Here is a 24,404-nt window from a genome sequence, read left to right as displayed (position 1 = left end):
TCTATGTAAATTACTGAAGAGATAGAGAATTTTTTTCTTTCTACATGCTCATTGACCTGAGGCAATGCTCTACTATGCCGTTTCATTTTGGGCTGATTTGTATTTGAACCAGAACAAGTTGTTTAATTTAATGGTAAACTGAATATATTTGAATAGAGATTGTTCTTCTTCACAGCCTTCTCTCCTTTTTTTTTTTTTTTTGTTCCTCCCTCTTCTTGAAAGTAAAAATTCATTGCTCCATCCATGATGATTTAAAAACAAGCAAGGAGGTAATTGAATTGGAGGTAACATATTCTTTTGGAGAAAGGATAATTATCGGAAGTTAGTTAAAAGCATCTCAATTCTGTTTTAATTTTCATGCATGGAGCAGTTGTTTTGACAGATGGATGGACTTTATTTTTGTAACTGTCCGGGAAAAGTCTGCGTAACACAGTCTAATCAGTGCTACATATCCATAATGTTTGTTTTTGAATCCTCGTGCATTTGGCTTCTATAACTTTTTCTGGGCATAGACATTTTCTTTCTAATTTGTTTTTCCAGGCTATTCTATGTGTAATCCCTCTGTACATTTGATTTGAAAACACTAGAAGCCTTTTAAAAAATAAGTTTAAATGGTTTGTCACTAAGGAAGATGAATCATTGATCCTCCAGTGTGGCCTTGACGTTTACTGGCTTGTAACTGCTTTCCTCTTATTTCTGTGCTAAGTTAACAATGTATAATGCTGTTGGTCTGGAGTATATTTCAATGAAAATCGTAGGTAATTATGGTTCTCTGAATCTTGGGAAACCAACTTGTTGCTAAACTTGTCTGTGTATATCAACTTAAATTCCAAAAAGCATCAAGGTTTGAAAAATGAATTCATTTTGAACTGCTTACACTCTCTTTATTACGTTGTAAATCCGCCAGTGCTGAGCAAAGCAGTGCAGTGGTAGAATGCCAAAAAGTACATTACATTCTGAGCTTTAAGAATCGTCATGGTTCAAGAAAAGGTCAGAAACACTCTTCTTCTGTCTCCCTAGAGCAGAAATGTGTGAAGTGTGTTTCCTTTTTCTGCCACGCTTCCTTGTTTTTTAGAGGGATGTCTGAGCAGCTTCCAAATAAAATGAATATCCTGTTTTGGAACACTCCAAAATCTTGGCAGTTACAAGCTAGAGAATGAAGGCAAGTGAATGACAGGATTGATACTCTTTTAATGTAGGTTTTCTCTTGAAAGACCAAATCCTTACGAACAGTATCTCTTTCAAGTGTTTGGTTCTTCTCTATCCAGCTCTTTTAATTCACTCGTTCCTCCTCCATTGTTGATGAGTCTCCTCTGTGCTATTTTTAACCAATTTTGAAGTATTTCCTTCAATTCCTTTGTTTCAATTCTAGTGTCTTAATGCGTTCTGCATTCAAGTAATTTCTAATCCCAAATTCTATTTACATCAGCCTTCACTCTCAAAATCATACTGAACTAGCCCCCGGAGCATGGCAACAATACAACCTGCTGCCAACTGGGAAAGTTCAGTGGGGAAATAAAGGGGATCATTCCAGGCCTTATGCCAATAGGGTGGGTCCAGTTGCTTTGTAGCTCAGGTAGACTCAGTTATCAGCTCTTTCAGCAGAGCCCTTTGCTAAGTTTCACAGCTATAGCCCTGTGATTGATATTTTTCCAGCAGTTCTAAAGAAGTGTAGCTGTCATATTATAGTGGTTATTCTTTAACAGGTAATAGAAAACAAATTAAAATTATGATATTCAATGCAGTCCAATTCCATCATGCCCAGCAACCTGGAGAGTTTTTTCTGTTATTATGTATAATCTGCTAATTTCCATGGAAGGTCAAACTTAAAACTCACTGCGTTGAGTCTTAGTCACTGAAAAATTAAAAATCAGCTATCCAGTCTATAAGAGACAAATACCTCACAAATTCTATGATATTAGAGTTTATTACAGTTGCAGAGATAACGTGATTCTTCATGTGTGTTCACAAGTATTCATATTCACAAAATGTTTTCTTCTTATTCTATTGTAGAGAACTGGTCTATGCTTAAATTTCTAGGATACACTTGGGGTGACTGATAGGACTAGAGAATTTGGGTTTGTGTACAAAACTGGATGCATGTCTTCAAAGGCAAGGCATGCAAACTGAAACCCTGTTCTTTTCTAAAATGAACAAGACATCCATCTGGGTCTGTCACTGTTATTTATTAGAATGTTCGTTTGCTTACCAATATATACACAGCCAATTTCTTGGTCTCAACATATGGTGCTGAAACCAGTTATTTACAGTCTTGCATACTGTAATATTGAGTCCACAATCAGGGATGGCTGTCTTTATATAAAAGCAGAGTATGTGGCCACCTACGTGTTTCAAAGTAAGAGATGCCATAAAACATTTTCCTGAAATTGGTTTCTTTGCAAATAACTGAATTATTTTAAGAGTACAAATAAATCCTTTGGGTAATACTCATGAATGCCTCTCTTGTAAATGAGTTTATCAGATGTTTTCCTCTCCACAACCTCTTTCCTCTGCCCTGGTGTTCATGCCCGGTCCTCTTGGGGAAGACCGGCGGGGGGTGGGGGGCTTGTTACAGAATGGGGAGTTTGTTGCTACGAGTTGTGGAAGTTTTGCCTAAGACGTACCCTGTTCAAAGTGAAGCATGGATTACCTCTACACTTTAAGCTAAGAAATTTTCTGCATAGCAACTCACAAAATCAGTTGATTTCAAAGATCAATTTCATGTATAATAATACCTCACCATACAAAAGATTCAGTATCTAAGTAGCCAAACGGTGGAAGAAAGTATATGTTTACTTTAGTAACCATCAAAACAACTCAGCACATGTTAAAGCATGAGGAGTCATAACTCGGGATTTTTGTTTTTTTTACTTTGAGCAGGTTTAGTTCAGAGTTAGGACAATGTATTCAAAGGACACCATCAGGTTCCATCCTAGAAGAACCAGTGGTGATAGACAGTAACTATTTGAATTTAAAAGTCAGTTATTCTACTCAAACTTGGTTGCCTGCTCCTTATTTTATAGAAAAAATAGAGTTAAGACCAAAGAAAACAGCTATAAATATAAAGGTGATATGGGAATGTGTTCTCTGTTATAAACTGCAACTGCGTTGATAGGCCCAAATGTACTTTGAACTTTCACTTGGAAAGTCACGTGTCATAGAGACTGACTGTAAGTGTAACACAGAGGTGCCAGTCTTTCATAATTGCCAACCTTGCTTGTGCTGTAGTCTGCTTTTGGTATTAGAATTTATAGTTACATATCTATTTCTTAATTCCAAATGTTTAGAGTCAAAACAGCAAACTAGTTAGGAAAGTCTATCATTAATAACAAAATACGTCTCAATGGAGTTTTTATTATTTAGCATAAAAATACTCATTCGGATATTTTCAAAATAAGATAAATTAATATTTTCTGCTATTCCTATTATTACGCTTTGTTACATGGTTAATAGACCATAACATTTTATTGGAAGCTGTTGTGAGAGTTTGAGAGGTTTTTTTGTTTTTTTTCTTTTTACAATTTTGATATAGATTCATTTAATAAAAAATATTTTAAGGTCATGGAAGCTCCACAGACACATCCAAACTCCCTGAGGGATTGAATTGCTGGGCTGAGGGCTGTGGGACCATGGTTTCGGGGAACATCTAGCTCAATTGGCATAACGTAGTTTATAAAGAAAATGTTCTACGTTCTACTTTGGTGTGTAGCCTCTGGGGTCTTAAAAGCCTGTGAACGGCCATCTAAGATACAACATTGGTCTCACCCCTTCGGGAGCAAGGGAGAATGACGAAAACTAAAGATACAAGGGAAAAATTAGTCCAAAGGACTAATAGACCACATCTACCATGGACTCCAGCATAACTAGGTGGTGCCCAGCTACCACCACCAACTGCCTTGACAGGGATCGCAATAGAGGGTCCCACACAGAACTGAAGAAAAATGTAGAACAAAATTCTAACTCACAGAAAAAGAACCAGTCTTACTGGTCTGGTAGAGACTGGAGGAACCCTGAGAGTATGGCCCCCAGACACCTTTTTATCTCAGTAATGAAGTCACTCTTGAGGTTCACCCTTCAGCCAAAGATTCAACGGGCCCATAAAACAAAACAAGACTAAATGGGCACACTAGCCCAAGGGTAAGGACTGGAAGACAGGAGGGAACAGAAATAAATAAATAAATATATTTTAAGAAATTAGGAGCCTTTTGTGTTTTGGATGTTTCGGTAAAAATTTATCTATTTCATATTCTGGACATCTGATTCCCCCCCTCTTCCCAGCCCCCCAAATATCTCTTCAGCAGGGGACAAAAGTCTAAGTTTCCTGTCTGTTTACAGAAAAACATTTTATTTCACAAGATTGATAGTTTCAACAGAACGTATAAACCGAAAACCAAACCCACTGCCGTCGAGTCGATTCTGACTCATAGTGACCCTATAGGACAGAGTAGAACTGCCCCGTAGAGTTTCCAAGGTGCTCCTGGTGGATTCAAACTGCCGACCTCTTGGTTAATAGCCATAGCACTTAACCACTAACCACCAGGGTTTCCAACAGAATGTATAGAAAGAGTATAAAATGGCTCTGTCCATTTTATTTCTTAGATGATATGTTGTTCAGAAAATAAAAGGCCCAGGAGTGTCCTAACTTCCGGAAATAATATTAAGACGTGACTAGAATTTTCTCTTAGGAAATTCTTCTGTACTTCAGGTCTGTGGCTCATTGGACCGGGAGGACTTGGTCCATATGTGGGTTCAGGATGTCCATGAATCTCTTGACAATATTTACTAATTATATCACTCTGCAAAAGATCCTTCACACTACAGATATTCCCACCTTGAATGTTTTCCCACTCAAATAAACCCAGCTTGTATGTGAGGCTGAGGTGATATTTTCAGCAGGAGGTGACTCTACCTTCTTAGGGTGTATAGAGCTGATTAGCATACGGTACTACCACAGTTCAAAGTCAGCTGCTCATCATTATGGGTTATTAATGATGTTTAAACTTCGTATTTAATAGAAGATTATTTTTTACTCTTCTTTTCCTGAAAGTAAACTCAAAACTTATTTTTGCAGGGAAATTTTCACCATTGTCTTCTTTATGTAATTAATTAATTAATTAACTTACTGCTCCCTTATTTCTGGAAAAGTCAACAGTGATTTTTGGTTATCTAATTTTCTGTAAATAAATTAGAAATAGTTTTAATGGAAGAGTTATGAAAGGGCATATTATATTGGGCTCCCCCAAAATGAGAACTTCTATATTTGTAACTCATGTAATAACATGAATAAAACTACAGAACAATAACTAAAAAAAAAAAAAATGTCCTAAAAATGTAGTGAAAGGGTTGCAAAAGAAATCTATACAAGCATACCTAGCACCCTACAGGATACCTCAGTCGTCATGTTGACCGCTAGAAATCACTTTTCTTTTTTTTTTTCTTACAGAAAGAATGTGCTAATTTCATCAAAGTGCTTAAGGCTTATAATCAGAGTCACTTGTATGCCTGTGGAACGGGGGCTTTTCATCCAATTTGCACCTACATTGAAATTGGACATCATCCTGAGGTAAAACTGGCTTCTAAAAAATGGTGTTTGTCCCTGACCCCTTCCTATTCAAGTGTTTCATTATTAATTTCTTCAGCTCACTTAGCTTCTGGTTCACTATTCAGTGGAGCCTACTTCACATTCAGATGCTGTTATTAATTTTAATCTGTGAATGGAAAAATAATGAGACCATCACTCAATGATGGCTATGGAACAGGAGGAAGGAAGGAAGCAAGCATTTGTTTTCACCCTGGATTACAGGGTCCAATCCATTTTGCATGTGCAGCAGATGTCAGCAGGCTGGATGTACACTGTTTTTTCCTTCATTTGTGTACTGCCAGCTTTCCCCGCCATTTCCATCCTCAGCCAGAAGTGCCTGCCACCCCAGTTGTTTTCTTCTGCCTGAGGATTAAGAAACAATGCCGTACATGTATACAATGGTCCTAGCTCACGTTTGACCTGAATCATTCACGTTTGTGTTCTTGCTTAGCTAAGCTTTGCTTTCGCTTTCGCTTTTTGCTATTTTTTTTTTGTCAGTACAGAAAAGACAAAAAAAAAAAGTATGTTTCTTTAATTCCTGTACTCCTCCTTTAAAAGATATTTTAGTAAGAAAATTAAAGTTTAAATCCAAGGTTAAGTAAAGTCAATATTAAGGAAAACAATTGATGGAAAAATTGCTAATATTAAAATTAGTGAATTGATCTTTATCAGTAGTCTTCAGTTGTATGCCCTTTTATATTTTTTGGCACAAAATTTTAAGGAAAAAAAAGGGTTCATGTGCTAAGAAAATCATTTGTAACATAATTTTCTTCCAAATTGGAAGATAAAATATAATTTGCCTGCTAGCCATGCCTTTATAACTTAAAACTCTAGACTCTCTCACTCTCTAAAGTTTTCTTAAGGTGTCCAAAAGTGATACAAATGTGTCATTTTGCTCCAAAGTGACGAAGACCAAAATAGTTTATATCATACCTCCTTTGTATAAGAAGGTACATTAGAGACTCCTGAGAAACTAAGTGATTTCTAGACTAAATAAAGTTATTTTTTCTTGTCTGAAAAACCTGAGAAGATTAAGACGCTTTCTTAGGGTTTCCCCAGTTCAGGCCATATCCTTCCCCACCCCATCTCCATACCTTCTGCATCTTTCCTCCTTCTCTTCCTTGCAAGTACATATATTGTACTTGCTGACATTCCCAAGAGTCTTTTGTACAAAGCAACCTTAAGGAAAGGCAGTTCTACTTATGTTCTTTGGATGATGTTGATGAAATTAATAATTACATTCATGTACATGGCCCTAGGCACTTTGTACACTTCAATTTTTTTAAGCACCTTCTGGATAAATCTCTCCCTCTTTGCTTCCTACTTGGCTATTTCCATAGTAATAAGGAAAATCTTCTAAAATGGCCCCAGGATGATTGTCCCACTTTTCTGTATTCTGGAGATAGCACTAGAGAACTCCTTGCCCATTGTATTACACTTTTTATATCTGTCAGTATCATACTATACTGTACAGGGCTATGGACTCAAGAGATTTAAGCTTCTGGCACAGATTAGTGGAAAAGACATAGGCTTTGGTGTCACATCTGGCTTCTAACCTTGCTGTACAACCTCCTAGCTGTGGAGCATTGGAAAAATTACTTAACTTCTCTGAGAATCTGATAATATATCAAAAGAAACTAAACAAAACCTCTTTGATCCTCAGCACCTATATATTTTAACCTTCAGTTTGACTTATGGCCTTCAACTTCCTTCTAACCGTCTTAGCAGGGCATGCATGACTCACTGACTTTGTTTTCTATAGAAACTCAAGGAATTCTAATCCCATGGTCAGTAAAAGCATCATTTAATAGTAGCTGTTTGATCTAGAGCAAGCTATTTAATTTCTCTGTGTCTCAATTTCTAGTCTAGAAAGTGGTAATGAAAATACCCTCTGCCTCATATGGTTATGTGGGAGTTAAGCATTGCCTGCTAGATTGTAAGTGCTGAAAAAAATGTTACTGTTTCAAAACAATTATTTTTTTGAAAATGTAAACCTGCATCTCAGGCTGAAAGCCATTGCTCTCTTTCTTGCTTGTAATTAAGTCTCACTTTGTCTTGTAAATGTTCTTTACTTCACCAGAGTCCATAAACTATAGATTCTAGGCTCCTTTAGTTGCTGGGTGATTCTTCACTTATCTTAATTCCCCCATTTTTAAATTTGAATTCCATATGCTGCTCCTGAATTTGGTTTTCCAAAAATGTAAAGTTTTTTTTTTTCCTTTTAGGAGTTGCGATTTAATAGAGTTAACAGCACGTTTCCTTCTCTTGTCTGTCCTTTAGGAGTGAATAGACAGTAGATGGGGAGGTGCTGAAATCAGGCCATTTACCCAGAAATCTCATCAATTCAAATAAGAAATATATAAAGCTCCCTACTTGAGTTCCTTTGAGATGGGAGACTGGGAAACAAGTATTTCCCTGAGACTTGTCGCCTTTGGGAAAGACTCTCTTTTAGAAGCTAAGTGATCTTGATATGCGCAGCAACTATAGATTGGGCAGGCAATATTGTTCCCGACTGTTGAGGAGGTCAGAAGGAAGATGATTATGCAGTTACTTGGGGGAATTCAGAGCAGTCTAGACAGTCAATCTAGGAAATTCTGAAAAAGATATTATCAAGATAGGTTGTCTAGACTGCATCAAATTTAATTTTCAGTGCTTAAGCTGCCTTGAGAGAGAATATGCTTTAAGTTGATCTATAGTGGTACTTAAAATACTACCCTTGGATTTAAAGTTATGCCTTTATTTGAAGTTGAGAAAAATAGAAAATACACACTCCAGTTAGGAAAAGAAGAATAATGGAAGTATTTGAAGAAAAAGAAATGTAATAGCTATCAGGACAAAGGCCAGGATTGTTTGATTAGAGTTCGTAGGCTCTCATGAAGTTTGAATTTATCATTTTTTTATGTACATGGATATCTTTTCAGCTACAACAAGGACACATCTTTCTCCTGAATTCTGGGTTAGAAATAGCATGCATGCTTTGCTGCTGCCTGCCCTATGCTATATGAAATAATAAAGGATGAATTGCCTTTTCAAAATATTGTTGAGCTTTTTGATATTAAAAACAATTTTATCATAGAAAAAAAACATTTTTCCTTTTATTCTTATCATGTCATTCCTGGACATTTTAATATTCGAATGTTTTATTTGCAGCGTCCTTACTTTAAAATAACTCATTGCCTTACTTTAAGTTCCTAAGATATTCGAAACCCCATTGTTAGAAAATGACATTATGGACTTAACATTTCAGATGGCAGATTGCCACATGAGTAAAGACATCACTTTTGAAGCAAATTAGTTTTCCTTTCATCATTCAAGAATAGCTTCAGCTCTTGAAGGAAATTCAGAGATCCTGTTAAACAATGATAGAACCGTTTGCTAAATAACCCCCATTATTGTCTTCTAATTATGAAAATGAACTTCCTTTTACACTTACAGCATTGTAATAGTAATATCTGCATTCTTGAAAACTATATTCTAAAATCTACTCTTGCTGTCTAGTGACTGCGTTCTGACCACACACAATATGTCATTGATTGCTATATTAAACAGATTTTTTTTTCCTCTGGTACATTTGGGAATTGGTAGACGTATTAATTAACTCCAGTTCTGTAAGATGTGTGTCAATCAATTTTTGGGTATCTGCCAATAGTACTTGACACTGTAGATAACTGCCTATGAGGTCACATACTTCATCCACATGTGTGTGTTTATCATAAAATGCATGCAGACTTCATCGAAAGAATGAGTCAGAGCTAGAATACAGATGAGTTTTGAGTTTATGCTCTAAGCATCTATGCCATTGAAATGGCAAGTGTAAGTCATCCTTAAGAGGCAGAATATTCCCAAATGGCTTATAGTATATGGTATTTCCCCATCAAATTTACATCTGTTAATAAAAAAAAGAATGAATTTAGGAGGAGTATAGCTTTTCGAAGAAGTTTCTGGGTGTTTTCTCAAATTCCAAATGGGCCTCTTCTGTGTACTGGGCAGGAAATCTGAAGAAAGATGGACCCAGACAAGAGCTTGAAAGTATTAACTCTATAAATAGTCTCATAATGTCATGATCTCAATTTATGACAGAACCAAAGGAACATTAAGCAATGCAGTGAGGCTTAATGGCTATCTGTAAGGGCATTTCTAAAATGACAACCAATATATCTACATATAAAATAAAGTATGTTCTGTCAGTTCTTCCCTTCCACCAAGAATAGGAGTTTGCTTTTATGCAAAACTGAATAAAATGCTCTTAGCAACAGTGCCCAAGGTCAGAATGCTCTTTAAGTGATGGCTAGTGCTCTTTTGACTAATTTATACATCCAGTGTAAGCCCTTCTAATTGGATTATCTTTCTTAATTTAATATGCTATTTATTCCAATGGAGCACAAGTTTCTTTCTAAGAAGAGATATTAAAGCTGATAAATTCATATATCTTAGCAAAACAATGAGGTGATGCTTTCATTTTATATAAGACATTGGAATTTGTATTTTCTTTGTTTTGTAGTAGGCTAGAAACAGAATTCCTTGGCAATTTCCTCTGGGCTATTCATTATCTACTCCAGAGGTAGTATACCCATTATTTGCTCTACTGACCTAAGCCAATTGTGGTTAAAGTAAGCCTGTAAGGGTTTCTAGGTTTGCCTTTCTTAATCTTTCAATGCTTGAATCACGTTGGAAGGTGGACCTTTACAGGTTACTGTGCTTAATATGCAATACCACCATTTATATTCCAAATTAAATACAGAAATGTTCTGCTGTTGTATTTGAGGCAAAGCTTCATAGTTGAAAAATTCTGAGCGACCTCTCACAGTTTGTCAATGTGTATTTCCATGAACTAGTAAAATTCTAAACTCTAAATGTTGTCAATAAGCCTGCTTCTCAAAACAGAACCTAGCGGCCAAAAGAGGGATGAAGGACCTATGTTATGATTAGAAACAAGGCTAGATAAGAACAGTTTTTCAAAAAGAATTGGGGGAAAAAAGAGAACGAGAGACCCAAAAATCCAAACCAGCATCCCCTGCAGTGTTGTTTAAAATGCTTCATATCACCATTTTATTTTTTGACTTACTTGTCTTGAATATTTGATATGTAGGCAGCGTAACTATGAAATTATCATCCTTTTATCCTTCACCACTTATTTGGTTCAATTGTAAAAACTTTTCCTCACAGTACTTCACATTTTATTCCTAAGAATAGTGACAAGTAAAAATGGAAATACTAGCATTCAGTCATCAACCAACAGGATATTTAGTTCTATGTGTTAGCAAATCTTGTTCTCTTATTGCCAGAAGAACTGAGTATAACTTTAAATAATTTCTTTAATGATGTCATTATCAATCACTTATTAAAAGAGTATATGATCTATAGTTCACAGTTTTTGAATGTCACTGTCGTTAGAACAGTTCAGTGCAGATATAAGGACTGGATCATATACAGCTGACACTAACTGATACATTTTTTTCTACCCATCATGAACTACCAATATGTAGTCATTGGAATTGTATACCTCTAACTTACACTTTTTCCTAGTTTTGCCATCTTGGTTTGGTTCCTCTGCCCTCATTCCCATATAATCTATTTTAAGAGGATATTTGTATACATAAAAGCTTTAATTTATCAGTATTATATTTTACAAGAAACACAAAGTGTAGCACTAAATCATGTTGCCTTCTGACCTGTTGGCCCTGTTTCATTTTCTTTTTCATTCTCCTTCTTCCATCATGCCCCTTTCTCTGCCCTGAGCTCCCATTCTCCCGTGTTTTTCTTTCATTTAGCTCTTTGTCTCCTTGCCTAATTACTTCCTTCTGGAACCAAGGCTTAAGATGGTGGAAGTGAATCTTGGATGTGAGAGTGAGAAGCAAGATGTTATGTTTGCCATCTTTGAAACTTCAGGAAAATAGCAGAGTAAACTCAGATGGAATTTCTGCAAATCGGAGTACATTTGTCTCCTCTTGCAGTGTGTCGCAAATTGGCATCAATAAGTTATCTATCAGATTTATTTTAAACCTTCATGGTTCTTTTTGATGATAATCTATGAAAATAATAAGAATGTGTTGTACATCATTTGGATGCTCACCCATAATTATGTAAAGTCTTGAGATTTTAGGGCCCTCGTTTACTTTAGGTTTATGATCATGTGGGTGTCAAGATCACTCTTTTAATTGTCTTGGGCCTAATAAGAAAGAAGCAAAGACTGACTCCATATGCAAATGATGTATTGCTGCCAAGTAAAGGCCAAAATGAGGTCAGAATGAGTTGCATGAAGGAAAAATTTGCTGTGATTCAAATAGACAAAAGTGGTAAGAGAATAAAATAATTCCAGAGTGGCTGGTGGATTTGAACAGCCAACCTTTTGGTTAGCAGCTGATCTCTTAACTACTGTGCCGCACAACTCATGTGGAAGGACCTACCCTTGTGGATCTAAGAATCTAGCTTTAAAATCAAGCACATGAAACTATAACAAACCATGAAGATATGACATTATCTAAGTTGCTAACTTGTGTTTGACTGCACTGCCTATAAATGCAATACAAATAGAAAAAAGGGATCACGAGTGGGGTGGAGAGGCAGTTGGGTAGTCCTTGTAACCTTGTAAAAGAGGTAAGACTGGATTTAGGCATCTGAGAGGAGTTGATTTAACAGGATGAGCACTGGGGAAGGAGAAAAAGAAAAGGTTGGTGATGAGAATCAGCATGAGGTGATGAGAAGAGCACAGAGGCAAAAAGAAAAGTCATAACGAGCAAACCAGTCCCCTTGAATAGAAGTTTTCTTTATTAAATAAATTTAAGGGAATAGCAGACTTAACATTTATACCTCCGTTTCAGCAGATTTGTAGTTACAATTCTGCTCAACTGCTGCAGTCAATGTCCTAGTGACCTTGGAAGCAATTTGTATTCAGGTGAGCAGTTCTGCAATAGAGATAAAATTGACTTCAATAAAAAATATAGAAGCATTTTCCATAAGAAAGACCCTAATAGATACAGTGAAAAATATTTCCTCCATGAGGGCCATTTACATAAAATCATAACCATCATGACAGGTAGCCTTCCTAGTGACATCAATATTATTCCTGATGTTGTACCAATTATAACTCATCATGATGATATTGTACAACGTGTTTATTGATACTCAGCTCTAAACACTTTCTAAACATTGAATGTTATGTAAAGTGCATTATGAATTACATTATCAAGAACATTTTTGAAAGTAGTATTGGTCCACAGCTGAAACAACAAGCAGCATTGGAGAAAATATTGAAGTCTTCGAGTATTCCATTTTACTTAGATCCACAATCAACACACATGGAAGCAGCAGTCAAGAAATCAAATGATATATTGCATTGGGCAAATCTGCAAAAGACGCTTCTAAAGTGTTAAAAAGCAAAGATGTTACTTTGAGGACTAAGGTGTGCCTGACCCAAGCCATGGTATTTTTAATCACCTCATATGCATGCAAAAGCTGCATAATAAATAAGGAAGCCAAAAGAAGAATTGATGCATTTGAATTATGGTGTTGGCAAAGAATATAAGAATGAACCAATCTGTCTTGTAAGAAGTATAGCCAGAATGCTCCTTGGAAGCAAGGATGGTAAGACTTTGTTTCATTTACTTTGGGCATGTTATCACAAAGGGCCAGTCCCTAGAGAAGGATATCATGCTAGGTAAAGTAGAGAGTCAGCGAAAAAGAGGAAGACCCTTGTCTTAGTCATCTAGTACTGCTATAACAGAAATACCACAAGCAGATGGCTTTAACACAGAGAAATTTATTCTCTCACAGTCTAGTAGGTTACAAGTCCAAATTCAGGGTGTCAGCTCCAGGGGAGTGCTTTCTGTCTTTGTAGGCTCTGGAAGAAAGTCCTTGTCCTCAATCTGCCCCTGGTTGAGGAGCTCGTCAGGCTTAGGGACCCTGGGTTCAAAGGACGTGCTCTGCTCCTGGTGCTGCTTTCTTGGTGGTATGAGGTCCTCACTCTTTGCTTGCTTCCCTTTCCTTTTATCTCTTGAGAGATAAAAGCTGGTGCAGGCCACACCCCAGGGAAACTCCCTTTTGGATCAGGGAAATGAACTGAGTAATCCTTTTAACCACAGGCAGAGATTATGATTTACAACACACAGGAAAATCACAAAATGGAGGACAACTACACATGGCCTAACCAAGTTGACACATATTTTTTGAGGTCACAATTCAATCCCTTACAACCCTCAATGAGATGGACTGACACAGTGGCTGCAACAATGGGCTCAAACATAGCAATGATTGTGACGATGGCGCAGGACCGGGCAGGGTTTTGTTCTGTTCTATATAGGGTCTCTATGAACCGGAACTGAGTCAATGGCACCTAATAACAACAGTATTAAATTCTTTGTGCTGAAATCTGACGTTGCTTGTCAGCTTGGTAAAATTTCATGGCAAGGGCAGATTCATGGAGTGCTTTAAAAGATATGGTAATAATATAGCCATATCTTTTAAAGGACTCCATAATATAGTCATGTTTCAGTAAAAGAAGTGCTAGAATACCTGACAGAAACTGTTACTTTCTGTTATTACTAATCTCCTGGCTATTTTGAACAAAGATGAACAAAATCCACCTAAGCTTACTTCCCCCTAGACACACAGGAGAGCAGTAATGTATAATCAAAGAGAGTTGCAATTCTTTTTCACCCAAAAGGGGAAAATCAGAATCCTAAGCATTAATACAAATACATCTGAAATAGAGTTCTTAAAATATAAAAATATTAGTAATATTTCCAACTCTCATTTAAAGTAAGTTTAACAATCTAGCATATCCTTTTATTTCTTCTTACTTTGATCGTGTACTATCTCAAAAATTCATAAAAGTATGGATACTAGTATATATTTGGAAAATTCCCATAAGTAAACAAATTCCAGATAAACTAGAATACATGTAATATTGTATGACATACAGGTTACCAAATTAACACAAGATGACTTACTTTTTATTCATTTTCCTAAATGTAAATGGATCTTATCAAGCTATTTCTAGATGAAAAGTTGTTGGAATATGAACATGCTTGGAAAAGGGGTACATTTTACTGAAATTTAATTTTGTCGCTTCTGAGTCTTCAGATATTCCAGCTAGAACAAATGTATTTGGGGAAATATATATTCATGTGAAGGGTTGTCCTGTAATCATTGCCGGGAAAATTGAAGAAGATAAGCCTTCAACTTTCACTTAACACAGTTATTTCTATTTTTGCACGTTGTTCACTATTATACTTTAGCAATTTAAAATCCATTCCTATGTAAGTGATAGAAGAGTTGGTAATTGTGCCTGAGTACAGCTTTGAAGTTTGTACATTTACATGCAGGAAATATTATCATCTCAGGTTGTCAGAAATCAAGCCTCATAGACTATTTTCCATTTTTATTTTATTTTTATTTTCCAGTCTACCGTTCTAATGCAATTGTGCGTCTTTGGTCACTGAAAGCAATCTCAGGAATTGCTGAGTAGTTCAAAAGGAAGTCTAATGGGATCTAAAATCAATTCACAGGTCGGCCACTGATTCATCGTGTGACTTTTGCTGCCACTGAAATGACATTAAACCAGTGGCCTCCACATTTTTATACCTCGGTATCCCTCATGCGATAAAAATCCCTTACCTTATACACACTGCATATACACTTAAGAAAATGGGTTACTGAGTAAGAAGTACTTGTTTTGCAACCAGTTGCCTGACTTGAGATTATCACAGAGGTTTATACAGAGGCTAAAAGTCTAAATCTTTTTAGTGTTGCAAATGCAGTTTTGTGTACGTGCCAGGGTTCAAACTCCTTTTAAGAGCCTTTTATCCAGGCAAACTTTTCTTCTTTTGATTTATAACATATTTTCTTGGCATTTAATAGCTGCCTTACCTCACATTTAATTTGCCAAGCCTGGAATGGATCGATATTTAGTGTCCCACATTTACTTGCCCTTTACTGGCTCAAATCTTAGGGGCAAACAGGTGATTCGCAGTGAAGAATACCTGTTGCTTGTATTAATGTCATGCTAATAGCAGTCCTAGTTACTACCTTGACACTACACCAACCTTTTGCTAACACAGCAACATAGAAACATTTCTAAGTGTATGTTAAAACTGCACAGTAGCTTGGACATTTGATTTTTTTTTTTTTATAGAAAAGGGTTATCTGAAAGAGAAACAGGAAAAGATTATGTGAGTAGTGAGCAAAATATTGCCATTTATAACATCCAGAAAACTAAAAGTGAACTGATGTATACTTGTTTATAAAGTGCATCAGTGGCAATCAATAATTTCTAGACTCTTTATTATGATCAACAATGAAAAGAAAAAATGAAATGGTGTATTTTCTGCATAGATGGCAACAAATTTATTCAAATTGTATTTTTGCCTTCTATTTATCATAGTCTGAAAATATTAATGATCTCCTAAAATAAAAATTACTTTTCAACTGTGCAGATAAGAAACTTACTTTGATCTGGAAGAGTTTAGTAAAAGAAAAAATTAGGTTGTAATTTGATATACCTGTAACTACAAAGGAGCCCTGGTGGTGCAGTGGCGAAGAGTTTAGCTTCTAACCAAAAGGCCTGTAGTTCAAATCCACCAGCTGCTCCTTAGAAACCATATGGGGCAGTTCTACTCTCTCTTATAGGGTCACTATGAGTCCGAATGGATTCAATGGCAACAGGTTTGATTTTTGGTTTGGTATAAGTACAGAAGTCCAATACCATACCTTATACAAAGCTCTGCAATATTTTATATATTACATTTTTTATTAAATTATATGTCCAGAGGACTTTGACCAAAATTTTCATTAAATTCTTACTCAAAACACATACTTAAAAGATACTGTAGCTTATAGTTGTTATATAGCTCCTCCAATTCCTATCTTTCATTTTGGAATATAGGAAACAGGATCTCAGATTGGTTAAATGATATTCTCAAATCCCAGGGCTACTTAGTGGGAAAAGCTGAAGTTAAACTCAGTTCTTCCGATTGCCAATTCAGAGTCCTCTCCATCACAATGGCAGCCTTCACCCTCACTCTCAAACCTGTAAAAGGCAACTAAAGCTACAATTTTTCTATGTGTCTTAAGCTGTTTATATATTTTTTGAAAATTAGAATAAATTAAATAAGTTTATGTTAGTAATATTAGATCATTATTTTTAACATATCATTTTTTTTTTTTTCTCTTTCATGTGTTCGTGTTCTGATGATAAGCTAAATCATGTAATGTCAGGAAAGGTTTATAATTTCTTTAACAAAAGTAATATTTATTGAAATTGATCAGAATGCCTCTCCAAAATATACACAATTCAAATATTATTTTAATACTTTACAATATTTACCTTTATTCTCATAAAAGTAGCTAGATTTAAGATGATTTCTCTTAGCTGAAGCAGTCAATGCATCTTAAATATTATCAAAGAAAATAACCGAAATCATTAAGGAAGCACCCTGAACACAAGAATCGTGCACAATATCACCCACACACTTCTGCATACAATGGACTAAAATGAAAAAAAGCTTTGTGATCTCCCCTGGATAACATGAAAAAGGAAAAGAAAAAAGTAGCATCTGTTAGAAAAAAGGTTTAATGAACAGGGTGGAGACTAGTTGAGTGTTGACACAGAGCATGAGAAAAGAGCAAGAAAAAGATAAAATGCAGAAACAGAGTTATTTATAGTCACAGACCTCAACAGGCCCAAAGAAATAAAGTGACTTAACAGGAAAAAGTTATTAAAATAAATGCAGCTTGATTTATGTTTAAATGATTTAAAATTTCTGTCCTGAGTTCTCTACAGATGTTTTCTGTGTGTGTTGGGGGGAGGGGGGGAATATATCGATGTATACAATTGTTATAAAATCCCACTGCCATCAAGTCAGTTCCAACTCATGGCAGCCCCATAGGGTTTCCACGGCTGTAAATCTCTGTGGACGCAGACTACCACATCTTTCTTCTGGATCTGCTGGTGGCCTCGAACTGCAGAACTCTTGGTTAGCAGTCAATTGTCTTAACCACTGTGCCACCAGAGCTCCTTACAATTGCTATGTATAATACTGTATATAATGCTATATAACACACGTCTGTGTACATGTATGTGTGTATGTAATTATTTATTTATATGTATGTATGGAGGTATGTGGAGCCCTGGTGGCATAGTAGTTAAAAGCTTGGCTGCTAACCAAAAGGTAGGCAGTTCGAATCCACCTCCTTGGAAACTTTATGGGCAGTTCTACTCTCTCCTATAGAGTCCCTATGAGTTGGAGTCTATTCAACAACATTGGGTTTGGTTTTTTTTTATTTTTATGTAAATGTATATATGTGTTCATATCCATAGTGAGTGGCTACATCTTAGATAAAATCAGGAAGGTATATATAAAGAATATAATTTGTTTTTAAGTTTAAACCTAACTTTTATTTCTTTATATTACCTTGTCTTTCTCCCCATATGAAGGATCTATGACTACATTTCTTAACCCCTCTTTATTGTTTTAATGTTGTCTTCTTTTACGTAACAACATTGCTGTTTCCCTGTTTTGAGTGTTTTTTAATCTCGATTTATTTTTGTGATTTCCCTGTCTGGGTTGACCTCTGAGTGCTCTGCCCAGTGTTCTAGTCTTGAGTTGATACCTGATATTATTGATCTTCTAACCAAAGAACTGCCTTTAGTATTTCTTGTAGTTTTGGTTTGGTTTTTACAAATTCCCTAAACTTCTGTTTATCTGGAAATGTCCTAATTTTACCCTCATATTTGAGAGACAATTTTGCTGGATATATGATTCTTGGATGGCAGTTTTTTTCTTTCAATGCTTTATGTAAGTCATCCCATTGCCTTCTTGCCTGCATGATTTCTGCCGAGTAGTCTGAGCTTATTCTTATTAACTCTCCTTTGTAGGTGACTTTTCATTTATCCCTAGCTGCTCTTAAAATTCTCTTTATCTTTGGTTTTGACAAGTTTGATTATAATATGTCTTGACTTTCTTTTAAAATTTACCTTATGTGGAGTTTGATGAGCATCTTGGATAGATATCTTCTCATCTTTCATAATATCAGGGAAGTTTTCTGCCAACAAATCCTCAACAATTTTCTCTGTATTTTCTGTTATCCCTCCCTGTTCTGGTACTACAACCACTTGTAGGTTATTTCTCTTGATAGAGTCCCACATGATTCTTAAGGTTTCTTCATTTTTTTTAATTCTTTTATCTGATTTTTCTTCAAATATATTGGTGCCAAGTGATTTCTCTTCAAGCTCACCAATTCTGCCTTCCACATGCTCAATTCTGTTCCTCTGACTTTCTATTGAGTTGTCTACTTCTGTAATTTTATTGTTAATCTTCTGAATTTCTGATTGCTGTCTCTCTATGGATCCTTGCAGCTTATTAAATTTTTCATTATGTTCTTGAATAACCTTTTTAATCTCTTTGATTACTTTATCTGTTTGTTCCTTGGCTTGTTCTGCATATTGCCTGATCTCCTTCCTAACCTTGTTCCTGATGTCTTGAAGAGTGCTGTATATTAATCTTTTGAATTCTGCATCCAGTAATTCCAGGAGGGCACCTTCTTCCAGAAGATTCTTTGTTTTGAGAGCTTGTCGAGGTGATCATGGTTTGTTTCTTTATGTGACTTGATATTGACTGTTGTCTCCGAGCTATCTATAAGTTATTGTATTAGTTTATCTTATGTTTGCTTACTGTATCACAGCTTCTTGCTTTGTTTTGTTTTGATATGCCCAAATGGGTTGCTTGAGTGAGCTAGGTTGATTATTTTCACCTTTGGAGCTCTGGCATCCTGTCCCCCGATGGCTAGAGCTGTTATCAGGTATATCAGTCTAGGAGTCCATTCACTTTTCTTGTATGAATTTGGCTCAAGTGTCCAGGTGTGTGGTACAGGCTCTATCTTACAGTCTTAGCAGGGCACTGGTGATTGGTGTAGGTACCAGTATCCAGTTGCAGCAAGGGGTCATGCTCTGAACAAGGCAAGGGGCTGAGAACCATCGCCCAAGTGTCTGTGAGGAAAGCGTGTCCCTGTCCTCTAGAGCATACAGGTGGGTAGGATCTGCAGACAGACCATGGGCACTCAGTGCTTTTGGTTGTAAGGACTGGGAGGCACCAGTTATCCTTGGACCCCTGTCATGGGTGGCTGGGTGACCTGAGTGGAGCCACCAGTCCTTAGGCCCCTCATGTGGGTAGATGAGGACCCTGTTTAATAGGCAAAGTGGTGTCAAATATCAAACACCCACCTCTTCACCACACAGCTGAAATGGTTACAGTCTGCCAACAAGGGCGTAGTCTCCTGAAATAGGCCCACACAGGTCCATGCAGGGGGGAAAGATGTTCAAAGTCCGGAGCCGCTTCTGTCCTGAGCTCCCCTGGTTAATGGAGTTGGCAAATTATCTTTTCCCCCAATTGTGAATTTATTCCTACTCCATAGCTGGTAGGATGGCTCCAGGCACTAACAGGGCGTATCTCAGGCCCAGGGAACTCAACAGTCTCTGAAGCTGGCTTGGGGGTGGGGGACACATTAAAATATAAGTACTTAGCTCTTGCCGAAGACGCCGTTCTTCTCTGGTTCCAGAGGTGTGAGTAGGCTGTGTGGCTGGCTGCTTCTCCCTGAGGAAACTGCAGTTGAACGCTACTGCCAGCCTGCCGCAGCCGCTCCCGGGAATGGTGCCTGAGGGATCCCAGCGATTCAGGTCTGACAACTTCTCCCAGTTTCTGAACCATCTCTCCCTCTCCCTGCCATTCAGTCCATTTTCTAACTTTGCCTTTGATGTTCAGGGCTCCTAGCTTGTCATAAATACAATCGTTTCACTTGTGTTTTTGGGGTCTTTGTTGTAAGAGGGATCACAGGAAGCATCTGGGCTATTCTGCCATCTTGGCCCTGCCTCCAAAAGGAGGAATATAATTTACTTTAGACTGCCTAAACAAATATTTGGAAACGTAGACTTTGGTCAGTTTTTTTAATTTAATTAAATAGATATCTACTGCAGTAAAAAGTGATTGTTTAGAAATGTATCAATTCTATGTATGGATAAAATTTTCATGAACGTTATTCATCACTCAACTATTGTAAATACCCCAAATAAAGATATTTCATGGATATTGTATAAGTTTGGGGGTCTTCAGGCTTGTGGGGTTTTGTAACCCAAGGTTTTTTGTTGTTATTTTTGCTATTTTTTGTTTTTAGATTCAGTGTCGTATTATACTGATGAAAGTATAGATTCCACTGTCATATTACTTAGTGTTGTCTAGATTTCTAATTGTCACAACAGCAGTTTCCAACCTAATGTCTGGTAGCTGATAACATGCACATATGTGCATTCTCTCATGGGCATGCTGATAAATACATGCCTAAAAATATTCTGGAATACAAGAAAGTTAAAATAAAGACATTATAGTGTTAACTTTTAATCTGTCCTAATCTCTTTAAAATAATAATAAAATAAAACAAAAGCTATTGAAAATAATATCTGTAACTGCACTATAAATTAATCAGTTTGGGGAGATAAATTTCATAACTTTTATCACTGTATCTCGACCCTTACATACCACTGAATTTCCATAAAAACCCCTAATCCACTTTTGACTAACGTTAATTAGTATATCAAAATTTGGCTAAGACCTTGAATAAAAAATAAATTCTTATAAAAGTTACACATGTTATTTTAACTGAAAACACATAAATATACATTTGTTTTGCTGGAAGTTCAAGGCCTAATATTTGGGTTTCCGTATAGTCTTTCTTGGAGAAGCTCTACCCTTCTTTGATAAAGACTGCCAGTTTCAGTTAACCTAAAGAGGAGCAAAAACTTGAAGGCATTCTGTGAAGTTCTAAGTTTTTAAGTATATTTCTCTGCTAATCCGCCCCACCCCCCACACCCTGCACTGGCTTGCCCTTTTCATTTCCTTAATGGTGTCTTTCAAAGAGTCTACTTGGATTTTTAATTTTAAAGAAGATTCATTTGTCTTTTTTTTTTTTTTAACTTTATTCTTACATTTTTTTTGTTCTGTCTGAGGAATCTTTGCCTACCCAAAGTTTTGAAAAATTTCTCCTGTGTTTTCTTCTAGATTTTTGATAGCTTTATTTTTTATATATAGGTCTATGATCCATTTTGCTTACAGTGTGAGGTAAAAAACTTTGTAACAACTTGCCTTTATCGTCTTTCTTTCCAAAACATTTAACTAAGATTTAGCAGAAACAATTTTTTGCGTGTTTATATTCTTTCAATTTTTATGATATTTATTTAAGCCATGTTGTTAAATGTACAAATGACATAAACTGTTTGAGAACAAGAACAACTGATGCAGCTCATCTGGTGGGAGCAAAACCACTTCATAGAGGAAACGGAAAACCACTCCAGAAGTGATTGAAGGGAGGCTTGTTAAGTAAGCATCTACTGTACTAGCTATCATAGAAAATATCAAGTCAATGAAAAGAAACATGGTGTTGTTCCCAAATGAGCTTAATATGCTATGAATATAGGGTAACCCAATGTTATAAATGAAGGAACAGAAGGAAATGCTAAGAAGGTTTAATGAAGTAGTGTGAAGGAAGAAAGGGGCTTTGAAAGAGTAGAAGTTGAAAGCCGATTCAAATAATTGAAAATTGCTCAAATATCCCTGAAAGGTCAGTTGTTACAGACTGTTGTACTATGTTGAACATGTGCCAAGGGTCACAAAATTATGAGTCCAGGAAAGGGAACCATATTTGAAGTTAGAGGAAGTGAATCATGGGCAAAAACATGGCCAGAAGCCATGATCCTATATGTAGTGAGAAAGTGTTTAGGAAATACAAAAAGAGAGATGTTTACTTCTAGGATCATGCCTGTATGTAAGCCAGATTCTCAGTCATTGACTAAGTGGACTCTGCTGGACACCAGCCCAGAGGTTTAAAGTCACCATAATGGTTTCACTTCCTGAAATAAAACTCTTAACTGACACGCTCCCCACACTTGTCCTTTTCTATTCATGTTTCCACATTAAAGCTAGAGTAAGTTTTCCAAAAGTCAAATTGCAACCTATCACCTCTAAAGGTATTCCTTTGCCTCTTTTTAATTCTTGGAATTAGGTAAATCAGCTTTTTCTGGTCGTGCCAACATCTGCACACTTGTTTGGACCACTTGACCCTTGCCATCTCCTAACACCCTGATCTTTAAGTTCTTTTCATTCCCAGTCTCTCTTCTAAGTGCATTGGATTTACTGTTCCTGTTACCTGCACAGATACTCACTTGCATATTTGCTGTGCTAAATTCTTATCATCCTTCTGATCTCAACTCAAATATCACTTCCTTAGAGCAAATTTTCCTGAACTCTCTTGTATTACAGATAATACTAGTATTATATCCTCTGTCTTAGCAACATGGCTTAGGAAACAGACAAGTAAATAGCTACATATATTGTGATAAGTGTTGTAATAGGGTTTAGAGAATTGTTTGAAGTAGGGTATATATTTGCAGGTCAGATTCATATCGCACAAATTTCCTGAACTGTTAAAGATTGTTTCTTCATCTTTCAAGGGTTAATTCTTCTATCTTTCCTGGGCAAAGAGTCACAACATGCAAATTAGCATGTGAACATGAAACAAAATTCCCAGACAACTTCAACCCGTAGATAAGTAACATCCAAATACTCTCTGTAATGCAGTGGTTTTTATAAAATACTAAGAGGGATGACCTCAGGGGGGAAAAAAAAAGTGGGAACTCCATATTTAAATATGAGCCATTTTAAACCTTTGATACATTATCACCACTTTAATGTCAGAGATGGTTCAAACTGATTAACAAACAGCTCTCCAAAATTTTAGCTCTTATCATTATTATTTTTTTTTTTTTGGAGGGGGTGGTTAGTATATTAGCCTAAACAGAGAATATGGTTAAATGAATTTTCACGACAACATTTGCACAGATGTGCAATTGAAAGTTATTCTGCTGTTAGAGCTTTTATGAACTCAATCAGAAAACAAACAGTTGCAGAAAATACATGACTAAATTAAAACCAAAAAGAAAAGTGAAAGAAGGAAGGGAGGAAGAGACGGAGGGAGGGAACAAAGAAAGGAGGGGAAGGAAAAAAGGTAGGAGGAAAGGAAGAAATATACCTCAAAAACCATTTAGAAAAAAGGAATCTGGCTGACAGTGGAATTTATTACATAAAGATCGTGATATATCCATTTATTTTTTTAATTTTGGGCCCTTTGTTCAAAATAGAATAGAAATTCTTTGTTTGCAGACTTCAAAACTATGAATCAGGTCTGAGACTTAAAGATTCTTAGAGTCTTTTCACTCATTTACCAGAATAAAGGGAATGCAGAACACTTACGTTAAAGTCTACATTTCATTCCTGAAGACAGACTCACAGGCAATAAATGCAATAAGTGATGTGATGCTCAGCAGCAGCCCTTTCTGAGAGCGTAGGGAAGTGGGAGTTTTAAGGTGAGAGGTCAAAGGAGACGAGTAGAAGGCAAAAGGCAGTAATACGTACACAGTACATTAAATAGATAATAACTAAAGGTAGTATTACCACAGAACTATGCTTCATTGTTTGAGTTCAAATTTAAGCTCTCTGAGGATAACGGCATTTTCTATTTTGGTAAAAGAACTGCCTTTCATCTTTCCCTTAAGGATTTCAATTGGCAGGAGATGACACAACCGTCTTAACAATCAGGTATTTCAAAAGTTGAGCAGTTTAACAGGGAACAAGTTTCTTTTGACTCTCCTTAAATGCCTTGTGTGTGTGTGTGTGTGTGTGTGTGTGAACAGCATGCATTTGGCATGTGTAAAACATTAATTCAGAGCATAGGCTGTGGGCTGACTAGAATTTAGATGTGATAGGAATGACTGAGTGTGCTT

General features: G+C 36.3%; 1 protein-coding gene across 1 annotated transcript in view; it reads left to right on the top strand.

The window, feature by feature from the left end:
- The window catches only part of SEMA3A (semaphorin 3A), a 234,642-nt gene that overhangs the window by 83,932 nt on the left and 126,306 nt on the right, over positions 1-24,404 (top strand). Inside the window, exon 4 of the mRNA XM_003407174.4 lies at positions 5,444-5,563. Coding sequence (XP_003407222.1) covers positions 5,444-5,563 — 120 coding nt within the window. The remainder of the gene's footprint in view (positions 1-5,443; positions 5,564-24,404) is intronic.

The sequence above is a fragment of the Loxodonta africana genome, chromosome 8 (genome assembly GCF_030014295.1).
Source record: "Loxodonta africana isolate mLoxAfr1 chromosome 8, mLoxAfr1.hap2, whole genome shotgun sequence".
NCBI lineage: Eukaryota > Metazoa > Chordata > Mammalia > Proboscidea > Elephantidae > Loxodonta > Loxodonta africana.
This window is presented reverse-complemented; position numbering and strand designations above follow the sequence as displayed.